At 58.9% G+C, this 27,897-nt stretch overlaps 1 protein-coding gene and 1 long non-coding RNA gene across 2 annotated transcripts; one reads left to right on the top strand and one right to left on the bottom strand.

The window, feature by feature from the left end:
* Positions 1-666: 666 nt before the first annotated feature.
* LOC115336031 lies at positions 667-7,817 on the bottom strand. Its single transcript, XR_003921596.2, has 2 exons — positions 7,046-7,817; positions 667-2,018 (listed from the first exon to the last, which is right to left on the bottom strand). It is a non-coding gene; the product is annotated as an uncharacterized LOC115336031 (long non-coding RNA).
* A 1,417-nt stretch (positions 7,818-9,234) lies between these two features.
* On the top strand, positions 9,235-21,097 carry LFNG (LFNG O-fucosylpeptide 3-beta-N-acetylglucosaminyltransferase). The gene is made up of 8 exons (XM_030002258.2): positions 9,235-9,721; positions 16,990-17,038; positions 17,879-17,978; positions 18,112-18,265; positions 18,382-18,467; positions 18,756-18,921; positions 19,224-19,309; positions 19,408-21,097. The coding sequence occupies exons 1-8, from the start codon at positions 9,317-9,319 to the stop codon at positions 19,472-19,474; spliced, it is 1,113 nt and encodes a 370-aa protein (XP_029858118.1). The 5' UTR covers positions 9,235-9,316; the 3' UTR covers positions 19,475-21,097.
* The last annotated feature ends 6,800 nt before the right edge of the window (positions 21,098-27,897 follow it).

Raw genomic sequence — 27,897 nt, 5'->3', positions numbered from 1 at the left:
CTTCTGTGTGGGACAGGCATAGGGGACTGGGGCAGGGACACTGGCTTGCAGTACACATGGGCTGTGCCTGGCCAGCAGGTCCTAATGCCACCTGGGCTTCCCAGGTACCCTGCTCATACACACGTGGCAGTAACTTCAAGGGGACTGCTCAAAACCTCAAATGAGTGACCAGCGCTGGGCATCTTGGTGTGAGGTTCCAGCATGTGGAGGGAGCAGGAAACATGCTGGGGTGGGGGGGTTAGTCCCGAACTAAATATCGTCTGGGGGTTTGTCTATGACCGACTGATCTGGGAAGAAATGTTCTCAACTCTCTTACTGTCACATGGATTTGTTCTGACTTGTCTATGTTTTGGGGTTTTAAATATTCTCTTCCCAAAGGGATCATCTGTTCTTGGTTAGCTACCACGAGGCCACCCCACAGTGCTGGTGGATTTCAATGGCTAGAAGGACTTGTCATAAAAGACTCTTAGCGCCCCAAAGGCTTTAAAAAAACACATCTTTAATGAAGTTTAAGAAGTGGATCTGAATGCTTCTGAACAACATGATCCTGGAGCAGCTGGGCTGAAACCTATTCATGTTGGAAAACTGTTTCTGCGTGTGCCAATATTGCAAGAGCAAATATTGACTTACAAGTATTGCATTTGCATCTATGAAGAATTCTTTCTCTCTTTTTTAAGCATCAGTCCTTTTCACCTGGAGCCTTTCTTCTGAGTAAATCGCTGTTGTAAATTCCAGTGTTTGTTAGCATCCTTGTCCTCAGGGTGTGGGTGTGCTCTTACGGGCTTTCATGGAAACACAAAGAGAAGATCACCCTTGTTATACTGGGACAGAAAATTGCAGATTTTCTGGGGAATGTTTGAAGTTTGTGTTCCCCATTTTCAGCAGTTTCCATATCTGTTCATGGTTGAGCTCTGTGTGCCTAATTCCTCCTTTATCTGCAGTTGGGCAAAATGCTTCCTATTTTCAAGAAACCTGAAAGCCGAGAGCCTTGGGTTGGGAGGGATGCAGAGTCCAAGCACATCCCTCACCTCCAGGACAGCTGGAAGAAAATGCCTCCAGCCACAGATGCCACAGCTCCTCTGCCCACATGGGTGTGACAGCTCATCCACAGAGCTCCTGGGGCTATTCTGCAGCACTACTGGAGGCTGCAGCCAGGTTCACTTTGAGATTTGCACTTTAAACTGTGCTACAATCTTTTCACACCAATCTGAAATGATTGCGTGGAGTGCCCAAACCCACCAGGAGTATTGCTTATAAGGCCAAGAGCTGTTCTGATACGGAGACCACCAAGCCATTAAACTTGCCAATTGCAAATTGTATTGCTGTGATCCTAAGTGCTGGGAGCACTTGTGGGGGGATGAAGGGTGGTACAGGCTGTTGTGAGACCGACGTATCAAACCCCTCTTGCATGAACAAGGCTGATGGGTTCTTGCTGGTCACTCTCACCAGACGAAGATGTGTTGATGGGCATTGGAGGAATCCCCGGCTGTTTGCATTCACAGGGAGATGAAATGCCTCCAGGAGTTACAGATCAGCTCCATCAGGGTCCACACTAGAAGATGGTGCACTTCAGTGTCAGATCATCTATATTAAGTGGCTTTCTCTGTCTATGGCACCGTGCAGCCTGGATGAAGGCTGCCCAGAGGATGCTGTGGAGCAGGCAGCGCTCTGTAAGATGGATGGGGGGAAAGGGAAGGAAGTGCTAATATTAAACCTTGTGCACCCACCCTTGCTTACAACACGGGGAGTGGCATCACCGGCAGCACAGCGGGGTGGTGAGAGGCAGCAGAGATGCTGCACTGCACCTTAGAGGAGACAGTGGCACCCGTAAGTAAACCCTTCTCCTCCAGAGGGGCTGTGCTGGGGCCCTGCAGTGTTTCAGGGTCGCTGCAGTCTCAGAGGAGCTATTCAAGGGGAAAACCGCGTGCACATTCCTCAGCACAATGGAGCCCAGCGCCAGACGATGCTGTGGTCCAGGCGCATCCTCCGAGGATGAGGATGAAGCTGCACAGGAATACCTGAAAGAGGAAGACTATAGTTAAACTTCCAGTTCCCCCAGAAGGTGGAAGACAATAAGCAGCCATCAAAAGGCATTTCCTGCTCATCTATTGTTTCCCTCTCTGAGTCCTGATCAAGCTTTGCACGTGGTCTGCAAATGGACAGACCTTCTAATTACGGCACCAGGTGAAGAGCTACGCACACCCTTGTTGCGTCCATGAGCCTTGGAGCAGTCACCAAGCAGCTGGATGAAGGTGTTTCTTGCAAATGTTTGCTGCTGGCGACGTTTCTCCATCTCACACTTGGTGTCACCAGCCTCGAGAGCTGTCCCAGTCTCCCACTCGTCTCCTGGGTGCCTGCACAGCTTCAATCTCGCTGGAGGCTGGTGTGGTGCAGAGGCTGTTCCCTGCCCACTCGCCCACCGGAGCACACACACGTAGCACGTCTCCTCTCCAGGTTGGGGCACCCGACCTGTCCTCCATCTCTGCCTGCCTTTATCTCACCCCGTTTCCTGGCCTCAGCTTTTCTCTCCTAATTAAATGGTAAAAACACGTGGGATCCAGGCCAGGCACGAACGGTTTCAGCGAAGCAATTAGCCCGACGACGTGAGCGAGGAACAATTAGCGCTGCTCTCTGGAATTCGGCCATTGTGCGGCTCATTGTATATTTTTGCCTTAAAAGGGGGCCAGTATGTTGGGAGGAGAGCGAGGGCCCCTGTTCGCAGAGTCGGGCTGACATTTGCACTATGTTAGTCATGCTACATGTCAACATTTTTGTGAGCTTTCCAAAAACAGAAATTCTAATGGGATGTTTTAATCCCATCTTCACCCCCGCACGTCCCCCCCGCCTTTCCCCCTTTCAACTCCCACCTCCCTCCTCCTCCTCCCTGCCTTGCACAGCACTAATATTATCCTCTCTCGGCTTCGGCTCCCGGAAACGGGACGAAGCCAGAGCAGCGAAATTCCTATTTAAACTAACATCACATGAAAAATGAACTGTTGCTTTTAATCCCTTTTGCAGGGGCAATGGGAAGGGAGGGAACAATTTCCCAGGGGTGTGATGGGGAATGGGCTTTTGGAGACCACCAGGGCAAGCTGGGGGAAGCGGTGGGTGAATATTGCCTCACTGATTTACCTTTGAAAAACCGCTCGGCAACTTCATCGGGACACCCCAGGGGCAAGGAAGAAGCCAAGAAGCTGGGGGTGCCCAGAGAGAAGCCAAGTTCCCTGGGGGCAGCCAGCGTTTGGAAATAGCCTTGGCAGGAGCGTGTCGGGGCCGGGGTGGCACACGTATCTGATCTGGGTTGGATGCAGAGGGTGTGCGCAGGCGGCTGTGGGAGATATCGCTGCTCCGGGGCGAGCTGCGGGCACTGAGATGCTCAGGTCCGGGCAGGGAGTTAAAATGCATCCCCGATCCTCTCCCTGGCTCCTTCTCCCTGGGGAGGTTTTGGAGATCTGGAGCTGTAGGTAGCTGTGGGCAGGAAAGCAGTGGCCGCCGTCTCATGGTAGCGGGGGGACCAGCCGCTGCATCAAACGTGGACCTTAAAGCAGGAGATTTAGGGAGTTATTAAGGCAGGTGCTGAGCTGGAGGAGAAGCTCCTCTCGGTTCTTGCCACCGGTCCCTTCGCAGAGGAACCCACAGCGGCGGCTGCCAAATGGTGCAGGGCTTGGCTGGGACAGGGTCTGGGAGCAGCCTGCCTTTATTTGCTGTTCCTTGTACTCCAGTTCTGCTGTTGCTGCAGATGGGACACTGGGTTGACTGGGCCTTTGTCCAGTCCAGTCCAGCCCAGTATGAGACTTGATTCCTGCCTCCTCCTTGGGGTAATCTCTAAACGCTTGCCCTGACATCAGCTCCTGGCGCATCTTCAGAAAGGCAGTGGGGAGAGGAACAGCTCAGGACAGGAATGTGAAAAAATTTGGGGCCAGAAAGAATGAGAGGCCAGAAATTAAAGGCCAGGAGCTGCAAGCTCCTCTTACCCCACCTCTGCCTGGAAGGAGCTTGGGACAGGCTGACGGTCATCTGCAGCAAACCGTGATCTCAGCTTGTTGTGCTCTGGCCCTGCCTGTACAGACGGACACGTATGGGCTCTGTGGGCAGCCCATAAGGGAATCTCCCAAACAGGCAGCAGCCCAGGGGACAGGGACTAGGGGATCTCTGCCGGAGGCACATCACCTCTTGGGAAACTGAGGCACAGTGAGCTGGGCACTGTTGGTGGGAGCCTTTGCTGCCCCACTCACCTCTGTCTGTCTGTCTGTCTGTCCACCTAGCTGACCACTGCTGAAGGCTCTGGCTCTGCAATAGCTCATGCAGTGCAGGACCACCAGTCACTTAAGCTCTGCAGAATTAATTATTTTCTTTTACCACCCCAAACCCACATTGCCAGTTAAATCTAAGCAATATGTGACAGCAAGCCTCCAGCCCAGAACAGCTCTAAAGCTCCCTGCTTTGCTGTCGGGGTCAATACCCAACGAGAGACCTGCATCCAGCCCAGCATCCCCGGCTGGTGGCAGTCCCCTGGCTCTGTGTGAGTGTACCCATGAAGATGGGGGGGATCCTGACTGCCAGCCCAGAGATTTTGGGCTGGGAGAGCCAGGTGTGCAAGGACAGTCCTCAGCTGCCCTCAGAGCTGCTGCTGGGAGGAGAGAGATGCACAGGCTGCGGGAAAGCGGGGTCGAATCCAGCTGGTTCGCTAGTTCAGGTTCCCTTTCCCTCCTGTTTTTACCTTTGTTCCACAGTTTTAACATTAAAAATTCACTCCCCAAAGGAAAGAGGGGAAAGCTCCCCTCACACACCTTACGCTGCTGAAACCCCCCTGAGATCCACCTCGACCACGAAGCCCTGAGAGAGGCATTAATTCAGTGGTGGCTGCCCCACCGCCCTCCCCTCTCCCCCCATCTACCTCCCCTCCTCTGGGCTGAATAGGGAGCATGAGAAACCAGGCCGGACGGGGACGGCCCCGTGCCCCTCGCTTTCTTTCAGGATCAGTGCGTCTATGGGGCCGCTTGTGTTCCCCCAGCCCTTCTCTCCCCCCACAACACCGGGGGCTGTAATCTGGGGGCAGCGGGCTTGGAGATGGAGAAGAATGCAGGAACGGGGCGGGGGGGACGGGGACCATCCCCTCCCGCCACTGCCACCGCCAAAGCCCCAAATTCTTAGACCTGGAGGAGTCACCACCAAATTCCATTCAACTGACAGAAAAGAAATCAAATCCTTTTAAAGAGAGCCCACTTTCCCCACAAGAATGCTCCCTCGGCCTTTTGTTGCAGGGCTTTGCTTGCTCCCAGCAGCTCGGAGGAAGCTGCTCCAATACATTAACCAGTTTAACTTGCTCGTGACCCCCTCTGCCCAGCGCACAATGAAACTCTTCGCCCGCTTTTTTCCCCAGCTCCTTTTCAGGAGCTAAATCCCCCGCTGTTCCCCGCTCGCTGCCTCTCTCGCTCAACCTTTCTCAGGCCTCTGCTTCAGCCTCGGGAAAATAATAACGCTTTGCATTTGTATAGCCCCCTGGCCCCGTGGGATCTCAAAGTGCCCTGCACGGATCGCATCGTGTCCCCCCCCCCGCCTTGCCGAGGGGACCCGCAGTCTCCCGAGGTGGAGGGGGAAAGCGATGTAGGGTCTGAGGCCACGGAGGGTGGATGGGGTTTGCAGCAGGTCCCAGCGTAGAGCAGTGCCAGAGCTGGACCACATCGGGGGACAATGGGGACGGGGACGGTTCAGCATCAGGAGATGCATCATGAGCACCCATTGCAGGAGATTTGGGTGCTGGGCAGAGAGGGACCGACGTGCTCCGCTCTCTGCAGCCACCTCGATGGTACCGCCAGACCCTCTGCTACAAGGGCAGGAAGGTTTTTTTTCTTGCCAGGGTGGTTAAAAAAAACCCAACAGATGAAAATAACGAGCCTTCGCACTGGCCCTGAATAGCAGAGCCCGTCAGACAATGGGAAGTTAACCAAACCCGGGCCAGGGAGCGCAGAAGTCTGCCACGGGGCGCTGCCGTTTTCCTACCAGTAATTGATGCAAAGTCTCTTTTGTGCTCTCAGAAAATCCCAGAAAGAAAAAGCGGGGGGTGAGAGGGGGACCGCGGGCAGGATCCGACTCTCGGGCTGCCCTCCTCCAACATCTCCCTCGCACACCTCGGCCGTGCGGTCGGAGCAGCGGCTGCCCAGCCGCACGTCGGGGCTGAACCCCGTTAAATACCCATGACAATGCGATGGCAGCGAAGTCGGCACCTGACAGAGCTTTTAACCCCTGTCCGATGAAGCGCGTAAATCGTTCCGGGTGGACAATGCAGCTTTGCAGCCCGAGCGCAGCGTTTCTCTCGGATGAGCTGAACACTTTATTACTGGGGATTTATTAACCATTTTTAGCAGCCCTGAGAACCTGGGAGCTTCTTAGGGACCACCTATCGAGCGCCGGGGTCAGGCTGCGACCGGGGGCAATGCGGAGGGTTTAAACCAATTTAAACCAACCTAATACCACGGTATGGCTGAAAGAGAGATGCCTCACGTGCAGCCCCAGCCCTGGGTCGGTGCAGGGCTGAATCCAACCAGCTCCAGTGGGAAACCAGTACAGGGTTTCGGTGAGGTTAATTTGCAGTGGGAATGAGCTAGTGGGGTTCCTCTGCAAAGGGCATATCCCTGAGATCTGGGGGACTTGGGCAGCAGGTTCTGGCTCAGATGCATCCCTGTGGAGCCAGGCAGAACAGGGAGCGCACAACCACCCCGCCGGGCTCACCCTGTGACATCTCAGTGGGGTGAGTTATGGGCCGTGTCCAAAATGGGATCATTCTCGGGGGAGAAAGTGAGATTCCCCTCCCAGTCCTGCAGAGCAGCCATGACACCATCCCTGTCCCGTAGCCCTTGTATTAATGGGCCACCCAAATTTGTCTGGTGCTGGAGCTACCCTGACGAGCCCTAACCTTCATACCCAGAAGAGTGGCTGAATGCCACCGAACCAGGCACGGGGCGTTCCTGCGAGCATCCTCCTGCTCCCCGCCCCTTGGGTACCAACCTGTGCCCACCGAGGGGTAAGCAGGGCCACTACTTACCCCATCACCGTTTCCCCACGGGGGCCGTGCCTCGCTGGGGACATCCACGTGGCAGGCGAGGGTCGAGCCAGGAGGCCAGGCGCCTGAGAGGAAGCCTGCGGGGACGTGGCCAGTGGCCGGACAATCCCGGGGGATTCTCGCTCCGACGGGACAATGCCGCCGAAAGAACGGCTTCCCCTCGCTGCCACGGCTCACTGACCCTGGGCAGCTGGGCTGAGCCGAGCGCCAGCCCCGGGAAGGGAGTTACGGGCAGCGCCAGGGGCCGGGAGAACCCTTGTGCCGGCGCTGGAGGCGGCACGGCGGCTCGCCAGACCCCGACACATCGCTCGGGGGCCGGCGGCACACAGAGCCCGTATTGTCACTTGCCCCGCGGCGCCGTCGGGGACCCCAACATCTGGCCACGGCGCATGTCCCCGGCCAGCGCCGGGGCTGCGGGAGCGGGAGAGCAGCTGGTCGGGGGAAAAGTGCTTTTCGTCCCCTTTTGGCTCCTGGAGAAAGGAGCTCTTTCTTCATTCAGGGTTTTGCCGATCGGGCTTTTCAGCTGCCTCTCGAGCCACGGTTGCTGTGCCATCGGGTTGGAGACAAAGGGCGCCCAAAGAAAAAAAGCAAATTGAGACTAGAAGGCTGGGCTCTGCAGCAATAGCGGGAAGTGGGGAGTGTGGGATTCGGTTCCTGTGTTTGTATGGTCTAACTGCTTTTTTTTTCTTTTACTACGGGAGGCTTCTTTGGAGGCACAGGTCTCTCCCCAGACATCAGCACCGACATGCAAAACCAAACCCCACAGCCTCCCCGAGCATTTCTAGCCTGGAGCCATGGTTGAAGGACTGACCAGGGGAATGTATAGGCTAAAATCAGGAGAAGGCAAATGCTGGGGCTTGCCTGAGGAAGCAGCTTCCCTGCTTCGTCCTGCCTGGTATTATGGTATTGTTTATGCAGTGCCAGAGATGAATGGAGCACGTGACAGCAGGAAAAATGCAAGTTGGACAAGGTCCCTGCCCAAAAACACAGCAGCCCCTGATTATGGCATTACATTGCAGCCCAGACCCAAACCCAAATCAGCCTCCCTGTAGCAGCACACACGCTGGGAGAGAAAACCCCAAGAGCTCCCTGCCTGCAGAGAGGGTGGATAAGGGGGAAAAGAGGCCCCGGGGTTTGGCGTCAGTAAAATAGCAGGTTAGTGGCATATCCAAGGCCAGATTTCAACCCAGTTTTCCCTTGGAGCCACCACTTCTCCCACCGCCTGGCTGGAAAAACAGTGTCTCATGTAGCAAGGCATCGTTATCATGGTAGCGATCACCAAGGGGGCTTGCTTGGCATCTGTGTAGCATTTATTTTCAGACACCCCTGCACCTTGGGGCTGCCCATCATCCAAAGCACGGTGCTGCACCCGGGATGGGGTTAGCCGGGTTTGGGAGCATCTCCCAGGAGGGATGGGAACAAACCCCCCAGCGCCCTGTTGCCGGATTTACCCACCAGGCTGGAGCTCGGTGAAAGCGAGAGGAGTGCTGTGGTTTTGGGGGGTTTTGGTTTGTTTTGGGTTTTTTTTTAATGACGTCTCAGAAGAGACTGATGGGAAACTGCCTGGAGTTTGGTCAGGCTGGTCGGCTTTCTGGTAACCTCTTGGACACGGCTGTGAGAAATCCTCGGCGCAGGGCTCTGGGAAATAACAGCTCAGGACGAGCGGGAGGGCGAAACGCACCCCTTGCTACGGACGAAGCGGCCAACGATGCTCCCTGCTCAGCGGTGGGGCTGCAGGGACCGGTGTACCCCCATCCTCCCCATCTTCCCACACCCCCCCCCCGGGCCTCGCAGGGAGGGAAGGAGAAGCAGGCAGCCTGCCTGCACCCTGCCACCCGCTTTGGGCAAAGCAAAGGCAAGACGCAGGCAGGAGGTGAGCCGAGGGCAGAGGCCAGGCAGGACGGGGCCGAGGGGCGGGCAATGGACGCGAGTGGGGGGGACGGGGTTGGGGGCAAGGCGCGGGGTTTTGGGGGAACGGAGCGAGCAGGCTGCGGGCAGGGCAGGGCAGGGCGCTCGCTGCCCACGCCCCGCGTGGGGGCGGCCCCCGGCCCCGTCCCTCCCCGGGCGGAGGCGGGGGCGGTTTAAAGGCGACGGAGCGGAGCGGGGGCCGGTGGTGGGGCGGGCGGAGCGCGGCCGGTGGCGGCGCGGAGAGGAGGAGGAGGATGAGGAGGGAGGGAGGAGGATGAGGAGGAGGAAGGAGGAGGAGGAGGAGGAGGAGGAGGAAGGAGGAGCGCGGGTGGCGGCGGCGGGAGGATGCTGAAGAGCTGCGGGAGGAAACTGCTGCTGTCCCTCGTGGGCTCCATGTTCACCTGCCTGCTGGTGCTCATGGTGGAGCCGCCGGGGAGGCCGGGGTTGGCCCGGGGGGAGGCCGGTGGGGCGCAGCGGGCGCTGCAGAGCCTGGGGGCGGTGGCGGTGGCCCCCCCCCCCCCGGCGGCGGCGGCGCAGGGTCCCGCCGGTCTCCGGAGCTTCGCCGATTACTTCGGGCGGCTGAGCCGAGCCCGGCGGGAGCTGCCCGCCGCTCCGCCGAGCCCCCCGAGACCGCCGGCCGAGGACATCTCCCCCCGCGACGTCTTCATCGCCGTCAAAACCACCAAGAAGTTTCACAAGGCGCGGCTGGAGCTGCTGCTCGACACCTGGATCTCCCGCAACCGCGACATGGTGAGGGGATGATGGGGACGGGGACGGTCCCTGCCGCTGGCCGGTGGGAGCGGCACGGAGCGGGCTACGGCCCACGGGTGGCAGCCCCGGTCCCGGCCCTTCGTGGCGTGGGGGGTCCGGGGGGGGTTGTGTCCCGGCAAATGCCGCCTCCTCTTTCTGCTCCCCCCGGATCTCCTGAGCAGGGTGGTATTTGGAGGCTCGGCAGGGCCGTTGTGGAGCCAGCCGTGCTTTCGGGAGGGCGAAGGGCTGGGGCGCAGGGCGAGTGATGGAGAGAGCCTCACCTGGGCTCCTCGCACTTGGCAGCCGTCCCCCAAAACTCCTTCCTGCTGAGCGGCTCCCACTGCAGAGCTTGCCCCGAGTTGCTTTCCACTGGGGAAACTGAGGCACGCTGTAGGGATGCAACCCAGCCCGCTGGTGCCACAGTCGGGGCCAGGTCCCTGTCGGTGCTCTCCTGGGCCGCAGGGCCTGGCTGCGGGTGAGGTTTAGCAGGTCCCCAAGAGGTGCCTGCAGGTGACTTGCCCAAAGGACACCCGGTTTTTGCAGCCCAGGGCCGAGAGAGCACTGGGACGCGCCGAGGCTCTCGGTCCCCTTGTCAGGAACTGGGCAGGACTGGAGTGGCTGGGGGCTTTTGCAGGTCTGCTCTGGCTCACCCGCACCACAGCAGTTCCAGCTAGTCCAATTCCTGACCTTACTGATGTCCTGCCCGGAGCCCTGGCAGTCCCTCACGCTGTCCTTCAAGTACTGAAGCAAAATTGAAAAGGGGAAAAAAAAAAAAAAAAGCTGTTTCCTTCGGAAATGTGCCTTGCCATCTGCTCTTAAGACACTTTTTCTATCCTTAGACAGCTTCCCAAGTAAGTTATGCTTGGTCCTAACCTTTCCATCCTACTGTCTTCACGTGTTTCCTCCTGGCCTGGAATTGTGTTTCTTGCTTGCAAACTGGTTTGTTTTTTTTTTTTTTTTTGAAATCTGGGGTGGCTGAGGAGGGAGGTGGGGGTGGGGATCGACCTGCCCCTGCCTCCTTCACCCGGGTCTGCCAGACCCCGTGGGGTCTTGGCTCCTGCAACTTACCCCAAGCATTATCTTGGGTTTTTTTTTTTTTTTCCCCTTGTGAATCTTGTCCCTTTTTTTTGCTCAGGTCTCCTGGGCTTGGCAGTGGCTCTGCCGTCTTTCCCTGGTACAGTTATTTAGTGGAAACCTCTTTTATGCTCTGCTGTCACTGCGAGGGGGTGGTGAGTGGTGGTGGTGGAAAACGCTCTTTGAGCACCTACAGATGATCCTGGGAATGGCTGCTCTTTTTTTTTTCCCCTCTCTCTTGTGAGCTCCGGCTTTCTTCTAGGTTTTTTTTTGTTGTGCTTCGTTTGTCCGTTTGGATTCCCAGAGACCCGAGGCTCGGCTCTCACGCTGTCCCCCTGGGCAAGCTAACAAAGCCCCTTTTCTCCTGGCGCAGAGAAAAGGCTTCGCAGCCTCTTGTGTGGCACTTTCCATGGGAACGGGGGAGCCGGAGCCGGCCGTGTCCAGGTCAGGTTGCCTAGAGATGAGGGCCATGAAGCCAGGGGGGCCGCAGCCCGGCGAGGTGCCCGCCTGACAAGCCAAGCGCTGAGTGACGGCTCTTGTACAGCACTTGAGGACAAGGAGCTGCCGAGAGAGCTGGAGGCGGTGGGAAGTCCTGCGGAGAAAAGCGAGGGCTGGGGGGGGACGACACATGGAGGCAGAGGGGATGAACCTGTGCTGCCAGTGGTGACCAGCTCTGGTCTTCCCTGGCTGACCTTGCGGCTCTATCTGGGAAGCTTTGGGACACCCTGGGCTCCCTCAAACTTGGCATCAAGTTGGGTTTTTTTTGCCTGCGGAGAGCAGGATTGGTGCCACGGGGCTCCTCTCCCTTGCTTCCCTGTCCTGGGGAAGCTGTGCAGTTCCTGCATCCCCTCCTTGCCTGGTCCCGTGGTTTCTGCCCCAGGAGGGTGGTTTGGTGACAGCGGGGTGCTGCCTCTGCTCAAACGTCTCTCTTGGTCTGAGTCAGGCCCGTCTCTGCTCATCCTGTCCCTCTCTCGCTCCTGTTTCACTAATGGTGCTCAGGCACATGTGCTGCCTCAGCGACACGGGGAAGTTCCTGCCCAAGGGCTGAGAATCCCCCGTGCCCGATGGCACGTCTCTCCTTCCCCTGATCCTCTTCTTGCATCATTCCTCCCTCTTGGCTCTTCATTAGCCAGGCAGCTCTCCGGGCAGGAGGGATGCAGGGACTGGTGAGAAGGGGTTAAATCCAGCAGGTAACTCCAGGCTGGACCCTGGCAGATAGGGAGGAATAGCTATTGTGTCCTTCCTTGGCTGCTCTTTGTTCTGCCCACAATAGTCCCTGTTTCCTGCCCTCTGTCCCCTCCAAGACACTGCAAAGGGCACCCCCTTCTCCTTCCTGCTTCTCTCTGCACAGGGAGAGCAGATCCCTATTCGATTCTAAATCTGCTCCGCGGGTTGCACAATCCAGGCCGGACAAGCTGCTGTTGAAGGAGAGTTATGGGTTTTCCCCTCCTTGCTTTGGGGAGAGTTTCCAGCTGTCTCGGGATCCTTAGGATGCTGGAGTGTAGTCTGGGGAAACTTTGCACTTGAAAGAAAAGAGAAGGGGGAGGAAAATGGCCATTAGGCAGAAATCCTGGACAGGAGTGAGTCCAAACCCACTGCTTTCCTGCTGAGTCGGGTGGTTTGCAGTGGCAGAGTTGCATAAGAAACGTCCCCTGTCCGCAGGGCACCCCGAAGGCGGCCGGGCGGCTCGGCGCACGCCACGGTGCCGTGAGGGGTCTGGGCTGGGCTGCCGTCCCACCAGCGTGGGATCTGCTGGCTTCCTCCAGCTCGGTGCGATAATTGCAGGCTTTGAAAAAATTCCTGCTCTCGGGGCAGAGGGAATGGGTTTGCCTTCCAAAGAGCACGCTCCTCCGATGGCGGCTCCCAAATTTCTCTAGCACCTTGGCCAGGGTCCCCATCCTCGGGGTGGCTGCCGTGGATGGTGCTGGCACGGGTGTCCCACTTGGGCTCCCACCGGAGTGGTTGAGACTGGATTGGGCTGCTCATCCCAAAACAGCTCCCGAGTGCAGCCGGCTTTCCCCAGCCCTGGGCTATGTGCCAGGGCCTGCTGAGCACTGCTGAACTCAGCTCATGTGTGAGGGTCCCTCCCTGCTGCCCCCCCCCCGGGCAGCCTGTGTGGTTTTTGGGGGTGGGGGCCCCTTAATTGCCTGCCCCAAATGATGCCGCTGTCCTTGTCCATAAAAGCCCCGGAGCCGGTGAGTGGCGCGCGTGGAGCGCCAGGCGGGAGGGTGGGGGACCCTCGCCGCACAATGAGCTCATTGTTTGCGAGGAGGTTATTAAAAAATTATAGCATTTAAAATTACAGTGGAGGATTCTTCCTCTTGATGAAAGGAGCCGGGGGGGGGAGGAAGGGCCCGCAGTCTTGCAAGCCCCTTCCCCGCCTCTGCGGGTCCCAGCCCTGGGACCCCTGTGCCAGCACAGACCCCCCCACCCCAGTCCTGGGGAAAGCCACCGCCACGCAGGAGTGGGGACACTGCCATCGCTCTGCTCCCACCCCGTTGAAGCAGGGTGGGGATTTTCCCTCCTAACCCCCGCAAGCTGGAGGGAAAACATCTGCTGTAGGGGACAAAAAGCCGGGGAAGGGACCTGCTCCGGCAGCACCCTCGCCTCCCCCCGGAGCCCCCTGCCCAGCTGGAGGCTGAGCCCCCCCCCCCCAGCACCTCTTGGCTGCCTCCCTGTACCCAAGCAGGGTGGCTGCATCCCCCTTGTCCTTGGGGTGAAAGGGGGTGCAGCCCCCCACCCCCGGGTGCTGCGTAGGTGGGTGCCAGGGTGCTCCATCCTCTCCCAGCACAGGGAAGTGAGACATGGCGCGGGGGCAGGATTTGTGCACTGCAGGGTCACGGGGGTGCCCGCCTGGCCGAGGTTCCCCTTTTCGGCGGGTGTGCTGCTGGGGAAGGTGGAGATGGCGGTGGGCATGGGGTCTGCTGAGCGTGTGTCACCCCGGAAAGCTGGCTGGACCGCTGGGCCGGGCAGCGCGGAGGGTGGCAGGATGACCCCCGGGGTGGTCCTGTGGCTGGTGGGACGCCTTGCGCAGCACCCAGCCGTGAGCGACCCATAAGCTCGGTTGGTGGAGGGGGGGGAAATGAGTCACCGCGAAAGGAGAAACGAAGGGGAAGGCAAGAAAAAAAAAAAGAAATGGGCCCTCCCCAAGGGTGAAGAGGACGCGGGGGGCTGCAGGCGGCTGCCTGGTTCCTTGCAGGCAGCTGGGGGGGGGGCTGACCCCATCCCGGCCATAGGGACCCCGGGTGCCTCTCGGTCCCCGTAGGCAGAGGCCGCGCATTGTGCGGGGCTGTATGAAGCAGTGGCAGCTATTGTTTGGGAGGGATTTGGCATCCTGTGTTTCTTGAAGCTGCAGTTTTGAGAACAATGAGGTTTCCTGCAAGGGCTGGGGGGGGGGCAGCGGGCCCTTCCTCTCCTGCACCCCGCAGGAAAAGTTACTGCGGGGGGGGCCCAGGAGGTCCTGGCACCCCTCGGTGCCACGGCTGGCACAGGGGCCAAGTGGGAGAAAGGTGGAGAGAGGTGGGTGTAAGGGCTTTGGGTGCCTTCTGCCTGGGAGAGGGGTTGGGGCTGGAGATAGCGGCTTGGTAGGTGACAGCTCGGGGATGTTGGCTGCAGTGTCCCATCCCACTTGCACCACTGTATGTCCAGCACCCCGCACTGGGGATGCCAAAGGCTGATCCATAGTTTTTCCTTTGTCACACGGACACGGTGTTTTCTTGTCCCCCTCTTTTCCTGGTCTGTCCCCTCCCTGGCTCAGCTGGCACCTCTGCTCCTCTCCCTTGCAGCCCCAGGCAAAGGGGCTGTGCAGGAAGGGTGCAGCTCCCCTCCAAGAAATGCAGACACATGAATTAAAAAATAAAGGCTTCTTTTTTTTTTTTTTATTAGTTTTAATAGAATGTCGTGGTGGGGCTGAGAGGGAGATTGGGAACCTGTGAGGCCCCGACAGCCCCTATGATGTGACTTGCAGGGCTGTGTGCCCCTGTCCTGGTCCCCAAAGTGCCACCTGGTCCACCCACACCAGGAAAATTATGGGGATATATATGGGGAGAGGCTGGAGGGAAGATGCCTCCTTAGGACTCGCCTGCCTTTCGGTACGGGCGAGTAATAAACAATTGTCCCTGTGGTCTATTTATAGCGGCTGAGCTGGAGGATTAGTTGTGGGGTTATTTTTGGAGCAGCTGAAGGCAGTTGCTGGACGGCGTTTCTGTGCTAATCAAGCAAACATTTTCTGTCTCGCCTGTGCGGAGGCTGTGTCCCCGTCCCCCTCCGGCAGGGCTGGACCCTGGGAGGGATGTACCGGGGCACCACGTGTCTCGGGGTGGATGAGAAAGGGCTTGTGATGGGATCGTCTTGGGCATCCTTGGATGGTCTCCTGCTGCCCTGGTTCAGCTCGTAGCCCCCCAGCCGCCTGACCCCTCGCTGGGCACCTGGGGGAAATGGGGACCAGCGGCGAGGTGCTGGCTGGACCCTGTGTGGGTTGGGGGTGACATCCTCCTCCTCCATGCACAGCGCTGACCCTGTCCCATCCCAGCAGTGATGCGTCCCCGGGGCCACGACGGCCACACGTATCTTTGGCCACGCAGCTGATGAGCTAAGGTCCCTGTCCCCCAGCTGTCCCCTCCTCATCAGCGGGTCCTCCGTCCCCTAAACTTTTGCTCAAAGCCTTCCTGACCCCTTGGGGGGCTGACCTCTGTCCCTCCCCAAAAGCCAGGCTGCACAGCAGGCTGTGCATTTGTGAGAACTTGCCTTCCCACCTCCTCCATCCTTTTTGGTTTGTTTTTTTTTTTTCCTTTTTCTTTTCTCCCCAAGGAGAAAAGCCCCAAAGGTCACTTGTAGCCCCGTCCCCAGGAACGCGCCCTCCTCTCCTCCCATTCAGCCTCCCTGCAGATCTGGGCTCTCCCCACCAGCCTCCCAGCTTGGGACCTGAGCAAACACAGGCCGGCCGGGTTAACCAGTGCAGCTGTATGCTAATGACCACCGCTGCCCGCTTAACTCTCCTCCGCTGAGTAAAGTCAACCCCACTATTGTACCCACCTCCTCAAACAAACCACAAAACCCCAGCGCGTTCCCGGGGCCGGCCGGCTGCGGGGTGGCACCCAATTTCCAGCTCACTTGTAATTCATCATCCCCAGTGCTCAGGCTCCATCGTCGTCCCCCCCCCTCCGCCGCCTCCTGCCTTCCTCCCCCCCCCAGCCCTTTTGTCTTTCTTCCTTTGCCCTTTTGTGCACGTCTGGTTTTTAATAGCGCTTGGCAGCTGGTTGTGGTTTCTCTCCTCCAGCTTTGTTTGCTGCCCGCTGATTGATGGCGATGCCTTTCCCACCCCCTGCTCTCTCCTCCTGCTTCTCATCCTTCCCCAAATCCCAGGCCAACAGCAGTCCCCCCCGCCCCAATCCTCCTTCCCCGGGCAGCATATGCCAGGAATTAGCTGTGTAAATAGAGGAGCGCAGCTCGGGTACGCGGGGTGGAGGTGGGATGCTGCCTGGCACCGTGGGGACCGTGCTGGGGTGGGCAGTGAGCGACTGTCCCCTCCTCCGGGCTGGCGAGAGCCACCCCCCAGCACCCACTCAGCCACCCTGGGAGGGGGACAGGGAGCAGAGAGGAGCTGGGGGGGGGGGTGTTGTGCAAGTGGCCGGGGACGGTGAAGCGCTGTTGACACAGGTGGGGATGTGGCTGGCAGCCGGCGCCGTGGGCAAACACACCTGCCTGGGCAGGGAGAGCTGCCGGGCGGCTGCTTCGGCATCCCCGGCCGCGCGTGCCGGCCGCGCCGGCTAAAGTCTGAAGTCCCGGCTCAGATCAAGCTGAGTTCTGCACCCGCTCCCCGTCACCTGCTCCTCTCCGCCAAGGGGACGGCCCTTGCGGCGCCCCAAATCCCCCCTGCCTGCTGCTGCTTCACGGAAAAGGCGAGAGGATGGGGATGCTCAGCGCGGGGGCTGGGGTTTGCACCTCGGTGAGACACGATGGTGCGTGCCACATCCAGCCGGGACGGCTTGGCACCCTTCTTGGTCTGAAGCTGAGAGCGTTGCGGGGATGCCCGGCGTCTCTGGTGCCGCTTTGGGTTTTGGCGAGGGGGAAGAAGTCACCGCCGGCATTCCGGAGGTGCTGATCCCTGGTGCTGCCGAGGGGTGCCGTGTCGCATCCAGAGCCGCGTGGCCTCAGTCCCTTGGTCCTCAAACGTGCCTCGTCTTCTCTTTCAGACCTTCATCTTCACAGATGGGGAGGATGAAGAGCTGAAGAAGCAAGCACGTGAGTCTGTGGCCCTTGTCCCTTTGCGTGCGTGACCCGGCCAGGTCCCCTGAGGAGCCCCGGCCTGGGGAGCATGGCTGGCGTGGAGCCTACCGTGGGAACTCTGAAAAAAAAAATGGCCAAAATGCCACTGGTTAGACACTAATCTCAGGAGCCCTTGCCATAGGGACCTGGGCTGAGAACGAGGCAACTTGTTTCACTGATTGTGCCTAAAGCACCCTCTGCCCGGGAGCCCCATCTGGGGACGGGTTTCCTTCCCAGTCAGCCCAGCCCATCTCCTGCATGATGCTGTTGGGGAGCACGCTAATGGAGTGGGTGCCTTTGCACCAGTTTTTTTCCTGGGACGAGGTGGGTTTGATGGGCAACACGGCCAAGATTTCATGGGAGCATTTCCCTGGCAGCCCTTACCTGGGCCCAGCGTGGCCGCTGCAGGAAAAGGCAGCGGGAACAGGATTTTGGCTACCATGTCCTGGAGAAACCAGCTCTCAGACACCCCCTCGCTCCCAGGATGGCTGGTACGTCGTCCCGGGATGGGCAAGGTGATGTAGGGTGGCATCATGCATGGCAAGTGATATATCACTCAACCCTGGTGCATCCGCTGCATCCGCATCCCTTGCTCACCCCTTCCCTTGTCTCACGTGGACCCAAAAACCGTTCACAAAAAATTCACTCTTTGCCCAAAACGACGTGGCACGGAGGCCACCGAGCATCAGGGATATCCGTGGGGTTTCCATCTCCCTGGCGCGCCTGGGACGTGCGTGGTGAAGCGTCGCCATTCGAGCACGCGGGGAGGCGTGGGATGCCCCGACGCCGGGCTTTGACCCCCGTCTTTTCCCGCAGGAAACGTCATCAACACCAACTGCTCGGCCGCCCACAGCCGCCAGGCCCTGTCCTGCAAGATGGCCGTGGAGTACGACAAGTTCATCGAGTCCGGCAGAAAGTAAGCAGCGCCCGGGGCTGCCGCAGGGGACGGGGGACGGTGCAAGCAGAGCCCGTTCACGTTTTTGGGGCCGTATCTCGGCGTGGGGTCCGGGGAGCTGCCCCGGCCCGGCGTGACACTGCTGTCACTGCAGGTGGTTCTGCCACGTGGATGACGACAACTACGTGAACGTGCGGACGCTGGTGAAGCTGCTCTCCAGCTACCCCCACACGCAGGACATCTACATCGGGAAGCCCAGCCTGGACCGGCCCATCCAGGCTACGGAAAGGATCAGCGAGAACAAGATGGTGAGGTGGAGGTGGGGGGGGGGGGCGAGAGGTTGGGGCTGGCTTAATTTGGGCTGGAATTTGCTCCCCGGTCGGCGGGAGGAGGTCTCACGGCCACTGCTTCCCCTCTCTCGCAGCACCCTGTGCATTTCTGGTTTGCCACGGGCGGAGCGGGGTTTTGTATCAGCCGGGGGCTGGCACTGAAGATGAGCCCGTGGGCCAGGTAAGAGCGTTGGCATTGCTCTCCCGTGGGGACTTGTCACGGTCCCAGCGGGGCACAGAGCGGCGACATCTTTGGGGATGGACGTTGGACCGCGTCCCACCACCTTGCTCTCTTTGCCTTGCTGGGGGTGCCTGCAGGAGGCTTGGAAACAAGCTGGGAAGGACTTCAGTTCCCCCTAATTGACTTTTTTAATTCGAGCTGGGCACCCGCCGGCCAAGCCCAGACCCCGCCGGGTGCCCACGTCCCCCGGGCTTTGCTCCTCTGCAGCCCCTCTCTGTCTCCCCGCAGCGGGGGCCACTTCATGAGCACCGCGGAGAAGATCCGCCTGCCCGACGACTGCACCATCGGCTACATCATCGAGTCCGTGCTGGGGGTGAAGCTCATCCGCAGCAACCTCTTCCACTCGCACCTGGAGAACCTCCACCAGGTGCCCAAGTCGGAGATCCACAAGCAGGTATCCCTGTCCTGACGCCCTGGGGTGGATGGAGGGGTTTGGGGGCGGACGGTACCGTTAGCTGGTTTCATGTTGTCACCTAAAAACTGGGCATCGTGGCTAGGATATCGATGGACGTGCGACCAAAACGTCAGCGGAGGGCGAAAGCCCCGTCGGCCCATCCCTGTGGGGTGATACAGGCTGTGACTGGAGACTTTGGGAAACGGGGGGAATTTTGCAGCCCCCCCCCCCCCCCCCCATGCCCCTGCTTGATCCTTGTGGCCATGTCGGCCGCTTGACCCCCTCTGTGCTCCCCCCTCCAGGTGACACTAAGCTACGGCATGTTCGAAAACAAGCGCAACTCCATCCACATGAAGGGAGCCTTCTCCGTCGAGGAGGACCCATCCAGGTGAGATGGGGGGACCCTGTCCCGTCCCCCCCGCCCCAAGCCGGGGTGCCGCGGGGCCGTCGCCACGCCACGCTCAGCATCGCTCCTCTCCTCCGCAGGTTTCGCTCCGTGCACTGCCTGCTGTACCCCGACACGCCGTGGTGCCCCGCCAACGTGGTTTACTAGGAGGCGTGTGTCCCCTCCAACCTCGTCCCGAATTTCCCCGGTATCCGACGGGCGTGCGGGACCTGCGTGCGGGTGCGTCGGTCCGGCCTCACCGCGAGGCAGACGGACGGACGGACGTCGTTGCTGTGGTATTGCACAGTGTGTGTGTACTGAAGGCTGCTGTGCGGCCCCCCCCCCGTGTCCCCTGCCCTGCCTGCCCTGCCTGCCCGTGCCCGCTGCCTGCTCCGGCCAGGACGGTGGAGGGGGACGGGTCCTGAGCACTTAACCGTGGGGCACCCCCGCGGTGCTGGCGGGCCCCACGCCATGCGTGGGGAGCGACCGCAGGCACTGCGGGCCTCTGCCTCCCCCCGGGCTTGCTTTTCCTTTTCTTTTTTTTTTTTTTTTTTTTTTTTTTCCCTTTTCAAATGTTAAGGTTTTTTGGTGTGTGCCTCCCCCGCTTCCCTTGCCTCAACCGCCCACCTCGCTCCCGTAACCCCTCACCCATCCCACCCTCTCTCCCAGCCCCCAAATCTCAGCAGCGAAGCTCCGGCTCCCGATTCGGATGAAGAGTCACCAGCGAGTTTTGCTCCCTGGCTCGGCAGGCAGAGGGTGGGCAGGGGAAGCCTCCCGGCCCCGGCAAAGCTGCTGGGCGCTCGACAGCCGCACTTGGAGGGAGACGGTGGGGTGGGCTGCCAGCCGGCGTTGGCGTTAGCTCCGTTTCCCAGATCTTCCCCCCCCGCCCCGTCTGGCTGAACTGTTGCTGGCAGCATCGATCTATGCACTATTTATAGAGACTAACGTAAAGACTTTCTATAAATACGGCGGGGGGGGCTTTTCCGGAGCTGCCGGTGCGGCGTGGGCACCGTGTTTGGACAGGGTCTCCCTTCAGTGCCGCCTCCCTGCCTGCTCGCGGGCCGGCCGTGGGCTGGGTGGGTGCCCCCCCCCCACCACCACCATGGGGCCAGAGCATCCTCCAGCCCTGCGGATGCTGCTGGGGTGGCCGGAGAACCCGAGAGGTGCCCGGCTGGATGGGCACCTGCCACGGGCAGGTAGCGTTTCCCAGCCCGGCTATTGCTCTCTCCCTGCCGGGGAGGGATTTAGCCGGGGACGGAGAGGAACCCCGCATCCCCCCCGCCCCGCAGCCGCCCTGCCTGCCGCTGCCAGCCCTGCACCCCTGGGGTAAATGGGCTGAGCCGGAGCTGAACGTTTCCAACCCGAAGCTGAGTGAAAATAGCCCATAATGGGTGCGTTGTAAATATGTTATTGCGCCAGTATTTTTTTTACTGTGCCTTTTTTTAAGAAGAAAACCACATTGAGAAATATGTAGATTTTAAAATGCTTTTTATACATTTTCTGTGGATCAGAAAAAAAAAAAATCCCCAACCTTTGATAATCTGTTTAAGAAAGAAAAAAAAAAAATTTGCGATGTCTTGTAACTATCACTTACCTTAATTTATATGTTCCAGTATCTGGAACATCACTCTGTGCTTTTTGTAACTAGGATGTGTTTTAAAGCAATAGACGTGGGATGGGGAACCAGCATGGACAGCGTGTTCTCAGGGACTTGAACCCGATTGCTGCCACGGGGTTCCCGTGGGAGCCGTCACCAATAAAGCAGCTTTTTTGCTGACCACAGTCACCTGGTCCTGGGCTCCGGCGTCTCTTTATGGATGAGCTGCGCTGAACACCCCTTGTTCCCCCCGCGGATGTTATCACCTCTAACGAAGCTCTCAGGGATGCACTGAGGAGGGGTTGCGCCTGCATCCCTCTCTTTTCCCACGGGTACCGGCATCCGCCGGCCTTTTGCATCCCAGGGCGCGAGGGTCCTCTCCTCCTTCCCCTCCCCAAAAGGCTCGGGCAGGACTTGGCACCTCAGGGCTGGTTTTTCCCAGGCTCGGGGTGGGAGCGGAGGCAGCGGGGGCGAGGTGAGAGCCGGTTGTTAGCAGGGTGCTGTTAACAGCCGGCGGGCAGGCGTGTGCGTGGGAAGGTTGGGGGCTGCGGGGGGGCCGAGCCCCTTCCCTCCCAGCCCTCCCTTCGCCCTCTCCACCACCGTTTCAGCCAACACCAAGCACCCACCTGCCGGTAACTAAGCCTCAACTTTCATGGGTTGTGGCAATAGCATTAAGACCTGCCCCCCCCCCCCCCGCCTCGCCCCCACCAAAACCAGCCCTGTTTGTGCTGCACGGGTACCAGCTTTCACCTGCACCATCCTCTCCTCCCTCCGCCTTCCTCCATACCCAGCATCGGTTTTTTTTTTTTTTTTCTTCTTTTCAAGGCACACTTACTTACTTCACAGTTTTGCTTGAATCTCTGGGTTATCGGGGGGTTGGCCTTGCTAAAAATACAACCTAGCAGGAAGTCAGTGTGTGCTAAAGCAGCAACCCCTCCTCCCAACACCCGCACAACCTTCAGACTGCACCAAAAAAAAAAAAAAAAAAAAATATCCCCCAAACTGCAGCCCTTGGGCTGCTGCAGGCAGAGGGGGAGGCTCTGGATCCTGCCCTGGGGAACTGAGCATCACCCTGACCCAGCAACCCCCCCCCACCCCCCCCCCCCCCCAAAAAAACCCCCAACTCACAGGTACCCAAAAAGCTTCCCAGAGAAAGGGGAGGGTGGACAGCAGGCCCTGCAAAGCCACCATCCCGCAGCACACGGGGGGGTCGGGGCTGGGACCGCGTGGTGGGTGCGGGATTTGGTGCCCCTTGCCCCCCCCCCCCCCCCGGGGTCAGCGAAGGGGAACTGCGTCAGGCAGAGGAAGCTGTGCCACCCGCCGCTCGCCCGCGTATTTTCCTATTGCTCACGGGGTTTCAGCAGCGCGGGCGCTTCCCGGCAGCGGTGCCGTCACCCTTTCTGTAGGCTGGCCCTCCCTTGGGCCCCCCCCCGGGAGGGATGGGGAGATGCTGCCAGGATGGGGCAGCACCCAGCTGGTCCCAGGCAGGGCTGGGTGCGGGGGACCTGTTCACTGCAAACCAGCCCAAAACTTGTGTTAAGCGCCCATTGGGGAGCCAGGGGCTCTGGCATGGGGCTGGAGCCCTTTGGCAGGGGGAAAGGCTGGGGGTTGCTGGGCATGGGGCAACACGTGGCGGGGGGCCTTAAAAAATAAAATAAAAATTAAAAAAAAAAAACCAAAACCAACCAAACCAAAAAAAGAAAACCCACCCCACTGAGCCTTCGGGGGCCGGCAGCACACCAGCCCTCCGGTTTGTCCCACACCAGGCTCCCAGCCTCTCCCTACTCGTGGGCCGAAAAGTAAATAAATACATGCATTAATAAACAAAAGGAAAACAAAAGCAAAGCCTGCTGCTCTCGCATACTTGGTGGGCTTGTCAGGCCAGCCTGCTTTCATCTGCGCCCCGGCACTGTTGTGGGACGTCCTGTTTACTCTCGCCAGCTCGCGGCAGCTGATAAGGTGGCTGTACCTTTTGGAGAGTGCTGGTGTGTGGCGTCGGCGTGGGGACAAGCCCGGCTCGGTGGAGACACTGCTGTTGTGTAGGGACCACAGCTGTTGACACCATCGTGCCCAAGGGATGCTCCTAGTGCCGTGTCCAGCCAAAGGCTTTCCCGGTCCCTGGGTAGTTGCAGCATCGAGGGCAGAGAGTAACACGCTGGTTTAGTCCTTTTTTTGCTGCTAGCCCACCTCCTTTTTTTTTTGTTTGGTTTTTTTTTTTGGGGGTTTTTTTTGTTTTAATTTGCATTTGGGTCACTCATGAATCGCTGCGTTCCCAGCCCGGCTGGAGCGCAGGAGGTTTGTGGCGCGGGGACTTCTCTCTGGGGAGCCGTGTGTGCACGGCGATGGGACGAACACCCGTCCTGGCACTGACGGCGGCGAGAAATATTTGAGACTCGGGGTGGGAGGGGGTGTCGGAAGACAACAAAACTTGTGTGAATCGGCTCCAGCCTCTCTGGCCCAGCAAACTGGAATATTTGTGGGAAACGAACATAAAAGCAGCCGAATCGCGGGGCCTGAGCAATGCACACAACGCTCCAGCTGCAGCTTTGGGAGTTGCCCGTCCCAGTGCTGGGACCGGAGAGCGCTGGGTCCCTGTGGGGGCATGAGCTGCACCTCTGTGCAGCTGGGAGCCACTAAATTCCCCCCGAGAATCGTCTGTCTCAGAGCAAAGCCCTGTAGCAGAGTCACAGCAGCCCTCCCCAAAAGCAGCTCTCAGCCATCGCCCACATCCCCTTTATTTTTTTCACCTTTCTACTATTTCCCACCCCTGCATCACCTGCAGGTGGTTAAAAGAAACACCCCCCCCAAGCCCTCCAAAGTTTATTTTTCTCTTCCTGACTTTTAAGATCAACCTTGGATCTATCAAAACCAATTCCCTCCCCGCCCCCGCTCGCCCCAGAGCTCCCAGCACCCGCTGCTCCTGGTCTGCCTCAGCCGCCCAGCGGGGCCGCCTCTGCTCCTGTAGCCATTTGGCAAGCCAAGAGTGGAGGAGGAGATGAACCGAGCATCTTAAAAGCAGCTGGAAACACTTCCCACGGCGCTGCCGGACGAGACCCGTGAAGCTGCGGCACCGCTGTACGGTCCCGCTCCCAACCCCTCCTTCCTCCTCCTCAGCGGACGCGTCCGCCTCCATCTCCCCCCAAACCAGGGTGGCTTCACCGGGCGGACGGTGCCAGGTTTGTGCCTGTCCCTGCTGAGGGCAGGGGACTGAAAGCAGCGGTGACACCACACAGCAAAGCAGTGGCACCACAGCGGTCGGTGTGGGGTGATGTTCTGATCACGTCCACGGCAGCCCAAGGAGTCCCCCCTTATTTAGGGGGACACAGGATGGGCTGTTAAGTTCGGAAACCCCTTGGGGAGCAGGGGCCGTGCCCAAGCAGCCCATCCACTGGCCCTGGAGCAGCAGTTTTTGGAGTGGATCATGAGTAACCGAGTGATTTACGGGGTGTAAGCACCAGGTCCCGTGGCGCTCAGCTGGTGGGAAGAGGAAGCGAGTGGGAGAAGGGCTCCAGCCACCAGCATCTGCAACACCTCGCAGTGAGAAGGGAGCTGCGCTTCCTCCCACTCCCCTCCACGGACCGGGCAGGGATTAAAAAGCCCTGAGCAGGGATTTTCGCTGAGGTCATGGTGAGAAACGCCGCCTGCTCCAGGCGCCTTCCTGCCAAGGCAAACCGCCCCGCGGTCCCGCCTGCAGCAACAGAGACATCAGCCGCAGAAGGAAAAGTCCTTCTGCTCCTGCCACCACCCATCCCTTCTCCACCGCGCAACAGCACGAAGGCACGGCGGTGTGCCTGGCTGCTCCATCGCGGTGGCTGGACCCGTGACCCAAGGTGGCCGCGGCCAGGCCACCCTCCTTCCCTGCCCGGCCACCTGAGCAGGTGAAAACTGCTGGCAAACGTGCTGGGTGGTCACGTCCTTCTACGCCATGGTGCTGGGATCCACCAAGCTGGTCCGGGCTGGGCTGCAAACACGGGGTGTGGAGGAGTCCTGCCAAGCCCTGGGGCTGCAGCGTGGCTGGACTGGAGCAGCTCGCCCCTCCAGTAGCTGCCTCCCCTTGCAAACCCTTCCGACTGCCAAGAGCAGGACTTCAGCATCCCCATGCGGTCAGACAGATCGGAGTCTCCCCGTTCAGGCTCTTCTTTCAAGCTGACGGACCGGTGGACGCTTAGCTCTGTCCTGGCCTCCCTCCCAGTGCAAGGAGAGGCCACGACCTCCTGAAAGCAGAGGTGGTCCGGCAGAGTCGGATGGGGAGATGGGGTCATTCCTCAGGGACGAGGGTGCTTCAGAAAGGGTTAGAGGAGATGAGATGCAATTTCAGCTGCCTTCCCCGGACACATGGGGAGTCAGAGTCCCGATGGGACCCTCCCGAAGGAGAACCATGAATCCAGCTCTCAAGCGCATCCGATGGAAGACGCTGGGCAGATCCAGGCTTCAGCAGCAGCAGCAGATGCTGCAGGCACAGTGCCACGTCCAACAAAAACTTTACCTGTAGCACAGGCCATTTCCCACCCCAAGAGGTGACAGGAGCTGGGGGCATGTAGTCAGTAACTGCGTCCCAGCGAGCACACCGCAGCCACCAGCTCTGCCTGCTGGTTTTCCAGCCGTCAACCCACCGACAGCTCCCGGAGGCAACGCTCCTGTTAGCACAGCTCAGCACACCACGGGAACAAATACATTTGAAAGCATCGCTCCGGGGCATCCCTCCCTGCCTTATCTTCGAGGCCAGAGATCTAACAGACCACTACTGAAGGCCGATCAGAAGGCAAGGTTTATTCAAACACATACTTCACCCTCCCCTCTGTTTTTTTCCAGCTCTGCATTGCTCAGGAGAGAGCCCTGCCCTGCTCCTGCTGGGACAAGGAGCCGTGCAACAGGGGGAGCAAAGCCTGTGGGACGGCTGGCTGGAAGGCACTGGGAAAGGTTACCGGAGAGGTGGCCTTTGCATGTTCCCATCCCTGGTGGGAATCCATAAACCTGGTAAAATATTTACGTGCTGATTCTGATGGAGGCTTTATTTTCCTTCACGCCAACAGATTTCCTCGACTGCTCCAAGCCCTTTGCACCAGAGAGCAGGTTTAATCATCTCAGATCAGAGATGAAGATGGAAAACATGGGCTCCTCCTTTAGGTGGGAAAAAAAAAGAGGGGAGGCAAAGCTGTCAATTATTAGTGAAGGGAGGAAAACTGGTGTCTGCTGAGATTTACAACCATGAGGGTGAAAGGCACAGCAAGAAGCTCTCTGTGGTTCTGCACTGTACCCATGGGCAGGACTCGAGAGCATGGGTGTGAGTTTCAGCCCTACAAACACACACAGCACTTAAAAAAAAAATAAAATACAGCATTAACAAAGACAGAGTTAAATTATTGCTTGGACCAGTCGGGCCTTCCAAGGAAAAAGGACATACCTGTGCACACACAGTCCCATGGGGAGCAGCAGCCCTGAGGAGGAGGGTGCCCGGGAGCCCAGCTCAGGTCACAGCGCTGCAGAATGCGGTCCCTTCTCAATGACCTTCGAACTGGCTCTGCCACTTGGTGGTGACATCCAGGACCGTCAGCCTGGTCCTTACAGCATCACTGGGTAGTTTGAGAGCTTTCTCCTTTAACCTGCAGTCAGATCAAGAGCAATCAGCACTGCTGGAGCTATCTGCTGTCACCAAACCCTGCTAAGGGGCTTCTCCATGCCCCTTCCCACCCCACAGTTTTTTCCTCTTCCCCCAAAAGACCCAGGCTCCCGCATGAGGAGCTGCTCTGCTTCCCCCAGCCCTTGTCCGAAGGGGTCAAGTTCAGGCGTAGCAGGATCTGGCAGCCAGAGATGCTGTTTGGCTTTACCGCAGCTCGGTGGTGGGGAGTTTCCCAAAGACCCACAGCTGGTAAAGGATGGGCAGAGGTCAGGGGCAAGAACAGCGCAGGACGGAGGCAGGAGACCAGTCCCTCGATTTGGCTGGCAGGATCAGGCAGAAAACAGCTCAAGAGAATTACAGGAAGGTAAAGGTTTTAGTTCACTACTTGATAGAGAGGCAGCAGAGCAGGCCTGCGATCAGAGAACAGTACAAACGAAGAACTAAAAAGAAAGCCACGATAGCCTGGGGCTGATCTGAGAAAGATGAGCCCACGCTGAGCAGCACCCGCTCCCCCGGCGATGCTACCAAAGGCACGTACATACATTTCACCATACGTTTCATCGTCTCCTGAAGAGGGACGCCTTCGCAGCGGCCGAGCTGGTGGTGTACCCCTCCATACCATTTTTCCACACTACTTGTACTTCTGCTGCTGAAAACGAACCGCTTGCCTTCGCTGCTGCTCCAGCGCGGCATAAGCAAAGCAGCAGCGGGGACTCGGGCGGGGGGATCACACGCACCGTGCGCAGGGGGCACATCTCCACAGCCTGATCTCCACGTCCCGTAGCTGCTCCAGCACCTTCTCCAGGGGTTCCTGTAGCCCCCGGAGGTCCCCGGTACGAGGACAGCCCCGCAGCCGGCACCAGCCCAGCTCCGTGTCCCCATCCAGGCTCCCCCCTGCCAAAGCTCGCCCTCCCAGGCCCCCCCCCCAGCTGCAGACCGCTCCGGAGGGGTACAAGCCACATCATTGCTAAGGCAGGATTAGCACAGCTTCCCCTGGAGGGAATGTCCGCATCGATCAGTTTTCTTCAGAGGTTCTTTTGAAGCTGCCCGAGTCAATTTTAACAGTCCAGTCTGTGATTTCTAACAGCAACCAGATCAGGTTGAGACCTGTAAGCAAAGGAAGAAAGCAGCCCTGCTAATGCCTGTGCACACACTTCATCTCGCATCGCAGGACCGACACCAATAATTTGATTTCTGTAGTACAGGGCACTCGCATTCCTATTCCTTCCACCCTCTACTAGCTATTAGACTTTATGGCTCTATTACCTGTCCTCACTTCATGGATCTACCACAATGTATGAAAGGTAATAAAAATTCAGGCAGGTCTACGAACGAGGAAAAAAAAAAAAAGTAAGAATCAATAAATAGGAACAG

Source organism: Aquila chrysaetos, chromosome 25 (assembly GCF_900496995.4).
Source record: "Aquila chrysaetos chrysaetos chromosome 25, bAquChr1.4, whole genome shotgun sequence".
In the NCBI taxonomy this organism is placed as follows: domain Eukaryota; kingdom Metazoa; phylum Chordata; class Aves; order Accipitriformes; family Accipitridae; genus Aquila; species Aquila chrysaetos.
This window is presented reverse-complemented; position numbering and strand designations above follow the sequence as displayed.